This window comes from Aotus nancymaae, unplaced genomic scaffold (assembly GCF_030222135.1).
Source record: "Aotus nancymaae isolate 86718 unplaced genomic scaffold, 86718_ANA_hifiasm-v0.15.2.pri h1tg000049l, whole genome shotgun sequence".
Lineage (NCBI taxonomy): Eukaryota > Metazoa > Chordata > Mammalia > Primates > Aotidae > Aotus > Aotus nancymaae.
Window position 1 is genome coordinate 4,772,541 of NW_026988463.1, and position 13,680 is coordinate 4,786,220.

A 13,680-nucleotide genomic window follows, 5' to 3' on the forward strand; every position below is an offset into this window, starting at 1 on the left:
GCTCTGCTGCTCTGAGCACCAAGGCACGTCAGCTGGGGTGCCTGGCACCCGTGCCACTGCTTCTTAGGTCCAGTCAGCTACACTCGCTTCCATTAACTGTCTGGGCTCGCTGATGTCTGAATTTTTGAGCCTTGATCCAATGTCTAGTGCTTCATTATGGCCTCATCACCCAACAGTTTCTGCCAGCCATCTGGCTTCTGTTCCATTTATCTTGCTGTTGACAATCCTGCCGTGTTCCTGACACAGACCCCTTCGTTTTGAAATTCTTCTATGTGGCCTTCTAAGACTGGCCTCAAATCTTGTCAGCAAGAAGGCAAGAGATGCACCCTTGCTGCTTTATCTCATCTTGCTAGCTCCTCCCACTCCTTCCTGCACCTGAGCACAGCATTCTCACTGCAAAGCAGCCTTCTGCCCTTCCTTCTTATACCTCTCTTCCTGAGACAGAGACAAACTACATCATACCACCTGGACTCAACTACCCTTTTACAAATTCCCCTCCCAAATCTACATTTTTAGTCCTGAGGTCGCACCAAGACAGCTCCTAGACTGTCTAGGCCTTGCCTCAAATTCTTCACATTTCAGACAGAATTGGGGCTCTTTCTCCACAAGCCATCTCTATAAGCCCACTCCTTTACTTTTAAGAAAGTAATCATCACTTTCCCAGGAATGAAGCTGGAAATCTTTTCCTTTTTCTCATTCATCCTCTATATAACCAGTTACGGAATCTTAGGAACTCTTCCTCTGAAGCACCTCTCACCTTTTTGCTTGCAATATATGCAATCACCCCCTTATGAGTGCACACCTAGCTTTAGCCTTCTAATTGGCTCTTAACCTTTCTCCTGTGCACTCTGTGAATACTGACGCACACACGGGAAGCACAGTGCCACCAGCTCAGTCACCTTCACAGGCCCCATTGACTCTAGGACGCTTCAGTACCACACTCCTTAGGTAGAACTTCAGGCTCTCCATGATCCAGGGACAAGCTTCCTTTTTTTCTGCTCTCCTCCCTCTTCTCTCCCTGTTCAAGAGTATCTTCACCAGCACTGAGCCTCACATGGGCCGTGCCCTCCACCTCTGGAATGCCTTCCCTTCTTTCTTGCTAAGCCCTTCCCAGGACCAGCCCTTACACACCGGCTCAAGTGGAGTGTTTTCCTGCCTAGTGCTCCTACTTCACACCTGCATCCAGGCCATGTCTCTCACCTGGTCTGCAGGATTCTTTATCTTTTCTTTTGAAATAAGAGTCGGGGTCTCACTCAATCACCCAGGCTAGAGTGCAGTGGTACAAACGGCTCACTGCAGCCTTGAGCTCCAAGCTCATGCCTCTTCCTGCCTCAGCCTCCCAAGTTGCCGGGATGAGGTGTGAGTCACTGCACCTGCCCTGCAGGATTCCTGAGCACAGAATTCTGCTCCCACTCTGTGAGCAGAAGCATACTGTAAAGCTTAACTCTACCTTATACTAAAAGGACATCACTAATCCTGGAAGCTGCAGAGAGAAAACAAACCTTCTCATCCTTTGGGGGCCGACCCCGCTTCCGGGGACTTTGCTCTTGGGCTCTTTTCAGAGGGGATTTGGAGCCTCTCTCTGAAGAGCCTGAAGACACCCTCTTCTTTCCTTCTCCCATGTTCTTCTTCACCTTCCCTTCAGACAGGCTAAGTTTGCGCTTCTCATCACCTGAGTTTGGCCTACTTCTCTCCTCACTGGAATTACGTCGATTCTTGTCATCAGCAGAATTGTGGGATGACGTCTGAAAGTTTAATAATAATAATGATAACTACCACCACAGCTGCTGCCGCCATCGCCACCACCATTTACAGGTGCCACACGCTGCTACAGGCACTCTGTGTAGTATCCTCACAATGACCCTAGAAATACAATCTGCTGTTCTCCTCAGACATTGGGAGAAGCAGATTAAAAAAATATATATATCAAAAGTCACTTTCCCTAGGTCCCAAAACAAGGAGATGGGATTTAAATCCAGGTAGTATATATGTTTCTGAGGCTATGCTCTTAATCTCTGTGCTATAAAAGGAAGAAATGGCCTGTGCCAGACTCAAATGCTGAGCTATTTCTCCTGGGTTCAAGCAACTTTCCTAAAAGCAACAACCTATTCCAGCAAGGTTAGCCGCAGGGAGTTTCAGGCTGATAAGCAAAACGCTGCCACTTTAGAACTGAAGTAGCTTTCTCCAGTGGCATTTCAGAAGAACAAAGGTTTGGGTTTGGGTGACATTTAATCTGCTAATTACTATGCAAAAATAAGCAATCTGGCGTTAGAAGAAAGTGAACATTGTCGTCTCTCACCTGGTCTTTCCCTTTGGCTCTCCTGAGGAACTCTTCGACGGCATCCACTGCTTGCTGGAATCGTTTACCCTTGTTAATTTTTATCATTTCCTCCTTATGAGCATGATATGGCTTCAGCTGTTCCACTTTGATCCAGGCACTAGCAGAAAACAAACACAGAAAGGGTAGGATCCATATTGCATATGCCATAAAGTATCAACAACCTCACTGCAGCACAGTGTAAATATTGATTTGGTTTATCTGGACTTTGTAAGAGGCCTCGCCATTTTTTTCAAAACATGCTATCAACCATCTCAGAGTGTTGAGCCTAAACAACCACCACCGCCACTGCAGCAACCACACATCAAATTCCTCCAGTGAAAGCCCTGTGTTGCAGATTGTTTATCTCCACTGTTGTTTACCAGCCTTCAATGCCCAACCACATACACCTGCCACTTGCTCAGGGCAGAAAGAAATCTGGAGACCCTCTACCATTCTCACCAGGCAGCACAAATGGTTACACACAGTTCCCTGGGAATCAGGGTATCTGGAAACGTGACAGATGATAGTAGCATTACTCCGCAGGAAAATGCTTGCTGCCTGTCAACAATCAGAACCAGATTTATGATCTGCTGATCAACAGAGAGTCAGGGATGTTACAGAACTGAAGAAATGCAACATCTTCTAAAATTTGTGGCTTTTATGGATATTCACAGCCACTGAGCCTATATTTGTTCATAAATGATGGTAACCATGGCTACTAAACCACACAAAACATGGACCACATGGTTTGGAATAAGGGCAGCAGTTACAAAAGGACACATTTAAAAACGAGACGCCATGCTGTCTTATGATGTCTCAAAAAAAAAAAAAAAGAAGAAATAGAAACAAGATTCTTGAGATTAAAGGTAGAAGAACACATACCCCTGATATTTAATTTTTCATTCCAACCATCAATGTGTAACATATGAAAGTGAATGTAGTCAGGTGTCAATTCTGGGGTATCTGGCCAGACACACAAACCTGAACAAATCTGCTGCAGCTGGCTTTCTACGGTTTCCCTCAATGACATGCAGCTTATAGAATCCAAGCACAAAATAATTTCATAGGCTTGCCAAGGTTATCAGTTAATTTACATGTTTTAGCTTGTGATACTCACAGGTTCCACAGCATAACCTTCAGAAAAAGTAGATGAGGTTAAGGATATAGAAACCGGGCTATCTCACTGGCTTAAGGTTGTTTTCTTTATAGAAAGGTAGAGAATATTGGTGACAATGTTAACCTTTGTACTTACAAATAATGCTACCAACCCTCTACCAGCTACCTGGTGCCAGTAGTTGTGATGATGGGGTCTGTGCAAAAACAGCCCTGGGACCATCGGCCTGCAGATGTCAAGACAGCAAACCACTATCAGGCATGCCACCCATGGCTAAGTGAGACAACAAGATGACCAATGGGGATACAGAAGCTGGTATTCCAGGCACAGCTCCAACTAGAGGAGTTTGGCAAGGAGTTAGGCAAATTCCTTATTTTTTTTTTAATTTTTATTTTTGACAGAGTCTCGCTCTGTCAGCCAAGGTGGAGTGCAGTGTTGCGATCTTGGCTCACTGTGACCTCCACTTTCTAGGTTCAAGCAATTCTCCTGCCTCAGTCTCCCGGGTTGTTGGGACTATAGGCATGTATCACCATGCCCAGCTAATTTTTATATTTTTAGTAGAGACGGGGTTTCTTTGTGTTGGCCAGGCTGGTCTTGAACTTCTGGCCTCCAGTGATCCACCCGCCCTGGCCTCCCAAACTGCTGGGATTACAGGCGTGAACCTGCAAATTCCTTTGTAGTGACCAATTCATCTTTTTTTTTTTTTTGACACAGAGTCTCGCTCTGTCGCCAGGATAGAGTGCAGTGGTGCAATCTCACCTCACTGCAATCTCCACCTCCCTGGTTCAAGCAATTCTCCTGCCTCAGCCTTACCCAGCTCATTTTTGTATTTTTCAGTAGAGACGGGTTTTACCATGTTAGCCAGGATGGTCTCGATCTCTAGACCTCGTGATCCGCCCACCTCAGCCTCCCAAAGTGCTGGGATTACAGGCGTGACAACTCATCTTAAAATTTGAAATTCAACATGAGAGTGCCTATGAGTCCAATCTACCAGGAGGAAAAGTGGAATGAGATTTTGACCCCAGATTTTCTAGCAAGTATATCCCTGAAATGACTCCCTTTTCTCTCCTTATGGGGATGCTAATGAGAGACCAGAGCAATCAGATGCAAAGTCAGACTCAGCCCCAAAAGTCAGTGAAGCTATCATACTAACCCATGGGTTTGAGATGACACAACCAGTATCAGGCATGAAGCTTGAAGAGTCATGACACTCAGGACCAGTCTCTCTCTCCTAGGAGCTTGTGGTCAGAAGCTGAGAACCACACAAGTTCCCAATGTAAGACCAACAAGATGATTTTTATGGAGCCCCTTGAGATGGACAATAGACTCCAAGACTCACTAATCCCACCCATGCCCACATCCTCCTACCTCCATCCTCACCTCCCACTCCCCAGCCTCAAGACAACCCCTGATTCTGAGGGAATGGGAAGGTAAGGATGTCTGTGAAGGAAGTGCCAAGAAATCAATCCCATTTTTTGTTGAAGCATTTTAAAAGGTTTACTAATTTCTGCTGTAAGGAAACGTACAGTCAAAACTCCGTTCACATTAAAGCATTTGAGATACTGAAATTTTCTTCTTTATAACCATCTCCAAAACATTAAAATGGCTAAATGAACTGCCAGTATGAATAGGAGGGTAAATGCAAGAAATGTTCATCTATTTAAGGCATCAGCTTTTGCTGGAGAAGCATCCTGTTACATCAGAAAACAGTCATAAAGACCAGCTTGGCCAGGCACGGTGGCTCACACCTGTAATCCAAGCACTTTGGGGGAGGCCTAGGCAGGCAGATCACCTAAGGTCAGGAGTTTGAGATCAGCCTGGCCAATATGGTGAAACCTCATTTCTACTAAAAATATAAAAATTAGCTGGGTGCAGTGGCATGCACCCATAATCCCAGCTACTCATCAGGAGAATTGCTAGAACCCAGGAGGCAGAGGCTGCAGTGAGCCAAGACTGCACCACTGCACTCCAGCCTGGGCAAAAGAGAAAGACTCCATCTCAAAAACAACAACAACAAAACCCAGCTTACCAGAGCCCTAGGTGGATTGCCTCTTGTAAGCAAACCAAACTTAAATCACTTTGGTTATCTGAATATAATTTTTTCTCTAAAAATTATAGTTCTATCACTGGGTTATGGATGCCTTCCCGGATGTTCAGGAGGATGTACTGCTTACCAGTGAGTTACAAGGTGCTACAATGCTCTGCTGTGTAAGGCTTTAGTGTTTGTTTTGTTGTTGTTGCTACTGTTGGTTTTTAAAGTTTCTTTCCTTGATATAAGCTGTAACTTGTGATTTTCCCAACATCCTCCCAAGGCTTAGATGGAGTGGTATCTTTCAGCCCAATTAGCTGTGGGCTAGAAAGTCAGAAAAATCAAACTTCCTCAAGTTGTGTCTAAAGTAGGAGGCTTTGCTTTGATCTGCAATGGAATGAACGACACATTGTGGTAGTAAATGCCTGAAAACAAGTAAGATACTCCAGAGAAGGAAATGGAAGTCCCATAACATATCTGGCTATGTGGAAACGAGCAAGATGAAAAGCAATGTATGTTATGTGCTACCACTCGTGCAAAGACAAGAAAAAAGGGCTGACTCTGCACTGATCTCTGGAGGGACACACCAGCAGAAACTGGTCTAACCAGGTGGCTGTGGGATGGGGATTAATGCCACTGTTACAATGTTTACAGCTTTTTTTTTTTTCTGAATGGTGAACACATATTATCGTGAAAAAACACCAAATCAATACTAAAGGACTCTGTCATAGAACATAGGCTATTCTGACTGCCCAGAGGGTTTCCCCCATGACTTCCTGAGGTTTGCTTTGGTGGGTCACTCCTGCCTGGCTGCCGGCATAACTGTACCTGTAACACAGCCAATTTACCCTGGTGACCTGACACACTTTCTACAAAAAGTCTCTTCATCTGTAAATACAGAACCACCGATAAACCACTCTCAGATGACTCCAATCCAAATGAATGAAAATCTGGTATTTTCAGTAATTTCCACACTTCTGATTTGCTTTCCTCTTAAATGAAAATCATACATGTAGGGTTGGGTGTGGCGGTTCACGCCTGTAATCCCAGCACTTTGGGAGGCTGAGGCAGGTAGATTACTTGAGGCCAGGAGTTCGAGACCAGCCTGGTCAACATGGCGAAACCCTATCTCTGCAAAAAAAACCCACAAAAATTAGCCGGGTATGGTAGCACATGTCTGTAATCCCAGCTACTTGGGAGGCTGAGGCAGGAACTGCTAGAACTCAGGAGGTGGAGGTTACAGTGAGTGAAAATAGTGCCACTGCACTCCAGCATGGGTGATAGAGCAAGACTTAATCAAAATTATACATGTACAAACTGTGTATTAACAATAGCAGCCTATGACCAATCTCGAACCCTCTCATTTGTGTTTCAGCCTTTGCACAGACATAGTGACCTGGGCTGAAGACTTAAAGGTAAGAGAAAGAGAAAAGAGGAAAGGGTGAGGAGAAGATAGGGGAGAAAGAACACACACAGACACACACACACACACAGTCTAAAGGTGAGAATAATCCCAGCTCTTTGGGAGGCTGAGGAGAGCGGATCACGAAGTAAGGAGTTCAAGACCATTTTCGTCAACATGGTGAAACCCCGTCTCTATTAAAAATATAAAAATTAGCTGGGCATGGTGATGCATACTTGTAGTCCCAGCTACTCGGGAGGCTGAGGCAGGAGAATCACTTGAACCTTGGAGACAAAGGTTGCAGTGAGCCAAGATTGCGCCACTGCACTCCAGCCTGGTGACAGCGCGAGACTCCGTCTCAAAAATAAAATAAAATAAAATAAAAGATGAGAACAAAGATGGGGCCAGAAGGTGTGGGTTTGCTTTTCCATTTGGATTTGGTGAATACTTAGTAAACAATTTCTAGGAGTGCCTTTAAAAAAAATCCATCAAAATGGGCTGAAGATTACTGAGGTGTTACAGGTACAACCTTAGGTTCTTCAGAAATAAAAGCACCAGAAAAAAACCCACACAAATCGGGTGCCAGGTAAAAGGAAAAAGGGATATTCCAAGCTGCTGTGCTTCTAATTATTAACTACAAATCCTTCTAGAACAGCTACTTTTAGTCCTGACTCATACACCTCACATCTAGTCAGACCTGTCTACCTTAGATGTGGCTTGATGGAAAAAGTAGCCCTGGCCTCTCAGTTTCCTCATCTGTTAAAAAATAAGGAGAGAGAGATCCAAGATGGCTGATGATTAGCAGCTCGGGCATGTACCTCCCAGTGAAAGCGCAAAGAACGAGAGGACGCCACACTTTCAGACGAATATTAGTTGCTCACGGACCACGAGATTCCCAGTGGAGGAGCTCCACGGGTCGCCAGGGCGACTCTTGTGGCCGGCGTGGCGGTTTTGCTGGTGCCTTAGCACGCCAGTTCTTGGTGCAGAGTCCGGATATTCCCGGGCAGAAAAGCACCATCAATCTTAACACCGCTGTTTTGGCCGGCTCAGTGGATTGCTCAGATTTCGGCGCAGGGAATCAACAAGTTGGACGTCAGAGACCCAGTTAGAAAGTCGGTAATTATAAAGACGACAGACGGACAAATATATAATGAAGGGAAGAAACCAGCGTAAAAAGGTAGAGAATACTCAAAATCAGAATGCCTCTCCCTCTACAGGGGATTGCAATTCCTCATCAGTAACGGAACAAGGCTTAATAGATTACACCGGTATTCCAATAACAGAAGCAGGTTTCCAAACGTGGGTGATAAGAAACTTCTGTGAATTAAAAGAACTTATTCTAACCCAATGCAAAGAAACTAAGAACCTTGAAAAAAGGTTTAACGAAATGTTAATGAGAATGGACAATTTAGAGAAGAATATAAGTGAATTGATGGAGCTGAAAAACACAACACGAGAACTTCGCGAAGCATGCACAAGTTTAAACAGTCGAATTGATCAAGCGGAAGGAAGGATATCAGAAGTCGAGGACCAGCTCAGTGAAATGAAACGAGAAGACAAGAATGCAGAAAAAAGGATGAAAAGGAATGAGCAAAGTCTCCAGGAAATATGGGACTATGTGAAAAGACCTAATTTACGTTTGATAGGTGTACCTGAATGTGATGAAGAGAATGAATCCAAGTTGGAAAATACTCTTCAGGATATCATTCAGGAAAATTTTCCCAACCTGGCAAGGCAGGGTAATATTCAACTCCAGGTAATACAGAGAACACCACAAAGATATTCTTCAAGAAGACCAACCCCAAGGCACATAATTGCCAGATTTATTAGGGTTGAAATGAAGGAGAAAATACTAAGGGCAGCTAGAGAGAAAGTTCAGGTTACCCATAAAGGGAAACCTATCAGACTTACAGCAGATCTCTCAGCAGAAACCCTACAAGCCAGAAAAGAGTGGGGACCAATATTTAACATCCTTAAAGAAAAGAACTTTCAACCCAGAATTTCCTATCCAGCCAAACTAAGCTTTATGTGCGAAGGAAAAATTAAATCTTTTGCGAACAAACAAGTACTTAGAGAGTTCACCACCACCAGGCCTGCTTTACAAGAGCTTCTGAAAGAAGCACTATACATATAAAGGAACAACCAATATCAGCCTTTCCAAAAATATATCAAAAAGCAAAGAACTTTAACACAATAAAAAATTCACATCAACTAATGGGCAAAACAGCCAGCTAGCATCAAATGCTGGTATTAAACTTACATATATTTTAATTGGATAAAAAGCCAAAACCCATCGGTATGCTGCATCCGGGCCCATCTTACATGAAACAATACACAAAGACTCAGAGAGAAGGAGGAAGATTTACCAATTGAACAGAGAGTAAAAATAAACTAATAAACAAAAAGCAGCAGATGCAATTCTCACCTCTGATAAAGTAGACTTTAAAGCAACAAAGATCAAAAGAGGCGAGGAATGACATTACATAATGGCAAAAGGATCAATGCAACAAGAAGAGCTAACGATTCTATAGATCAACGAGATAGAAAATTAACAAGGATATTCAGAACTTGAACTCAGACCCGGAACAAGTAAACTTAATAAATATTTATAGTACTCTCCACTTCAAATACACAAAACATACATTACCACCTCACACCTATTCCAAAGGTGACTATATAATTGGAAGTAAATCACTCCTCAGTAATCGCATAGCATTTCATAGGTTTAAATTAAATATTGGTTGGCTGTTTGTTTGTTATCTTCTTCCCTTACTCCTTCCTGATTACATCATTAAGTATAATTATCAGTATAAAAGAGGTTTTCAATACCCATTACTAAATTGCATTCTAGCCTGGGCAAGAAAGCAATACTCCCATTCTCTCTCCCTCTTTCTTTTCCTTCTCCCTCCTCCCCATTCTCTCTCTCTCTTTCTCTTCTTTTTTTCTCCTTCCTATTCTCTCTCTCTCTTTCTCTAAAAAAAAAAAAAAAAAAAAAAAAAAAAAAATAAGAACCAGAAAAATGACCCTACGTACTTCCTGACAGGACTGCCACGAGGACTGCTATGGAAAACCGCAGGTAGCCACTTGCAGCCTCTCCACTGTTTGTCTACAATCTGCTGAATTGGTTGGTTTCTGGTGGCTTCCAAACACCTGTAATTCAAATGAACACTCCCTCTGCTCCACTATCCACAGCCACCGATGAAACTTTTTATTTTTTTTATTGAGATGGAGTGTGGTTCTGTCGCCAAGACTGGAATGCAAAGGTGCAATCTCAGCTCACTGTAACCTCCACCTACTGGGTTCATGTGATTCTCCTGCCTCAGCCTCCTAAGTAGCTCGGATTACAGGCACACATCACCACACCCGGCTAATCTTTTGCATTTTTAGTAGAGATGGGGTTTCATTATGTTGGCCAGACTTGTCTTGAACTTCTGACCTCGTGATCTACTTGCCTCGGTCTCCCAAAGCGCTGGAATTACAGGTGTGAGCGACCATGCTCAGCCTACTTTTTGTTTTTGTAAAGACAGGGTCCTGCTCTGTCACCCAGGCTGGAATGCAGTGGCTCAATCATAGTTCAGTGTAGCCTTGACCTCCCAGGCTCAAGTAATCCTTCTGCTTCAGTCTCCCAAGTAGCTGAGGCCACAGGTGCACGCTACTACACCCAGCTATTTAAATTTTTTTTGGAGAGATGGGTCTTGCCGCGTTGCCCATGCTGGCCTTGAACTCTTAGGCTCCAGTGATGCTTCTGCCTCTGCCTCTTGAAGTGTTGGCATTACAAGTGTGAGCCATCGCACCTGGCCTCAGTGAAACTTTTAAACCATTAGCTCTGTCTCTTCTCTGATGGGTGGTCACCACTAATCAGACCTGTCCAAGACGGACCCTCCTGCACTTGACACCTAATCTTTGGTTGTGGTCACCAGGTGGAGCTGGCAGGTTTATGTCGAAGTTATATCCTCTTTGTGTTTCCATGAAAATACAAAAATTCCATGGGCAGTTTTGCCTTAGCCATCTGGCTCAGTGAGCTGAAAACATATTATTAAGTCCTTCTCTCACTGGGACACACGATTAGGAAGGTGTGGCCCTCTCCTAACAGTGGGATGTCAACACAATTTGTTAGGTCTTGTGGCAGAGAAAGGGAGAGAGAAAAATCAGGTTTCTAAAAGACTGGAATCATCGATTATCTTGTCATAGGAGCTGTTGTTTTTAATAAAAGACCTTGCAAATAAAAAACTGTAACTACACATATCTTTTCCCTAAGTAGTATGCCAGTTTTGAAACTGAACATCTCTGACCAAATCCTGTATTCCTCGGGAACACAGGACATTCCACTGGCTCAGACCCTATCCACCTGGGCCAGAGTCAGTAATCAATGGTGCCCCCACCCAGGATGTGCCGGGACCACATGCCCCATCCCTGACGTTAAATGTCAAAGGTGAGGCGCAGTCCACCTTCTCCAGGAAACACTTATGGCTTTGTCTTCACAAATTAGTTCTCATCCCTAAAAAATCCCCTTGTAATACCTGTCCACACCACCTCTTAAATGCCCATTTCATCCAGTGCTCCTCACGCAGGTCCTAAACATAGTCGCATGACAATCCACTCACAGTGCCTGTCACCAAGCTCCTCCAGGTCATACACTGTTCCTTACATCCTGATCCTGTGCTTCCTTCAGTCTTTGCTTCTCCACATTCTGGAGTCCTGCTTTTTTGTCTCAGTTCCCTTTTCTGCATCTTGGCCAGTTCTAACAGATCACTTTGGAAACGTGATCTGAAGTACATATACTATTCCTGGGGAGGCACAGTACAGTTTCACATAAAGGTGGAATAAGGCATGGTTTTGAACTCAAAGCCTTTTTGGTAAAAAGAGCATACCTGGCTGACATCCTTTACGAATTTGTAACTCTCATATTCCTTTCTTTACACACACACACACACACACACACACACACACACACTCCCCTCACTCTCTCATAGGGGGAGTCTGTCTTTCTCTCAGTTTTCCATACTTTGCAACTCTCATATTCCTTTCTTTTCAAACTGGCTCTCTTTCTCTCTCTCTCTGTTTTCCATACTTAAAGCCACCTGCTTCCTACTTGTTCTCTCCCAGCAGATCTATTTTCCTGGCCCAATATCTGCTAACACTTGCTGTGTGCCAAGCCACACTACACAAGTTATACTACTTTTCCTTCCTATGAGGTAGGGGGTATCATCCCCTTATGTGGAGGACACAGAGGCTTAGAAAGGTGAATAGCTTGCCCAGATCATGGAGCAGGGTGAAACCAGTACCTGAATGCACATTGGGCAGGTAACCAATCCAGAGCTCTTTCCCCAAAGTAATCTGCTGCCACAAGCTAATATGGAGATCTTGCCTTAATAGAAAAACACTAAATAAAATCTGCCCCAGCACTGGTCACTAAGGAAGTGATCCTCCTTTAGAGAAGTCCTGTACATCCTTACCCTTCATTTCCTTTTGCTAAGTTAACTGCCTACTCACAAAAAGATCACACATTAGTAACACAGTGACTTCATTTTTATATAGTCTTTAAAAATGTGGAACTCTATCAAGGGAGTTTAAAAGGTTAAAAATACTGCATTTAGCAGTTGCCTTGTATCCCACTTGTTTATAAACCTCCAAAGAACTTGAGTCAGTTAGAAATGGTATCACCACCACTACCACCATTAGGATATTTTTGTCTGCAGCAAGCACATCACCACTGTTTTCACCTATTTGCCTGGTTAAGCTCTGAAATTCACTCAACTCCAGTTTTCTGTGTCCTATTTCTAGCACTTGTTATAAACAAGGATCACAGTTTATTCATCTAGCCTTTTTTTATTTTTATTTTTGAGATGGAGTCTTGCTCTGTAGCCCAGGCTGGAGTGCAGTGGCATGATCTCGGCTCACTGCAACCTCCACCTCCCGGATCCTGGTTCAAGCAATTCTCCTGCCTCAGCTTCCGAAGTAGCTGAGATTACAGGCACAAGCCACCCTGCTCAGCTAATTTTTTTTTGTATTCTTTAGTAGAGACGGGGTTTCACCATGTTGGCCAGTCTGGAATTGAACCCCTGACCTCAGGATCTGACCACCTCGGCCTCCAAAAATGCTGGGATTACAGGTGTCAGCCACCATGCCCAGCCTATTCATCTAGTCTTTTAGGATTAAAAAAAAAATTTATTAAAAAAAAAAATTATTGGGGCTTAGTGCCATGACTCACGCCCGTAATCCTAGTACTTTGGGAGACTGAGGCTGGAGCACTGCTTCAGCCCAGGAGTTTGAGGCCAGCCTGGGAAACATGGTGAGAACCTGTCTCTCAAAAAAAAAAAAAAAAAGTAAAAAATTTAGCAGGGCATGGTGGCATACACCTGTGGCACCTGCGAAGTCAAGGGTGCAGTGAGCCATGTCCATGCTACTCCAGTCCTGTCTCAAAAAAAAAATTTATCATAAGGAAACAATGGCTTTCAGGCTCCCTATAATGAGACTGAGTTCCCATTTTTGTTTCAGGCTTGTGTAACTATTCATTTAGCTAATGAAGTTTGGGCCAACCATATTGGTTGTTATTCCTAAGCACGTTACCCCAGACAGAGAGCCTCTCCCTTCCCACATCACCCAGCTTAATGCCAATTGTTCATAGTATCCCCGCTGCCTGAAATGCCCCTATAGTCCCCACCCATCTAGATTCTATTTATCTTCCAGAGCTGTATTCCAATTCCGTCTCTTCTGTCAGTCTTCTTGGATCTCATGGCTCTCCACTGATCTCTCCCTCTTCTAGAATTTTATTTTTGAGACAGGGTATAGTTCTGTCACCCAGGCTGGAGTGC

At 43.8% G+C, this 13,680-nt stretch overlaps 1 protein-coding gene across 7 annotated transcripts in view; it reads right to left on the reverse strand.

The window, feature by feature from the left end:
- The window catches only part of GLYR1 (glyoxylate reductase 1 homolog), a 44,542-nt gene that overhangs the window by 27,207 nt on the left and 3,655 nt on the right, over positions 1 to 13,680 (reverse strand). For 5 of the 7 annotated variants that reach the window (XR_010337345.1, XR_010337346.1, XM_012448240.2 and 2 more), the window contains exons 4-5: positions 2,300 to 2,438; positions 1,503 to 1,745 (exon numbers count right to left, since the gene is read on the reverse strand). Coding sequence is in view for 5 of the 7 variants with exons in the window: in XM_012448240.2 (XP_012303663.2) it covers positions 1,503 to 1,745; positions 2,300 to 2,438 (382 nt within the window). In the remaining 2 variants the exon portion in view is untranslated. The remainder of the gene's footprint in view (positions 1 to 1,502; positions 1,746 to 2,299; positions 2,439 to 13,680) is intronic. The other 2 variants (XM_021673513.2, XM_012448243.3) reach the window with 1 other exon arrangement.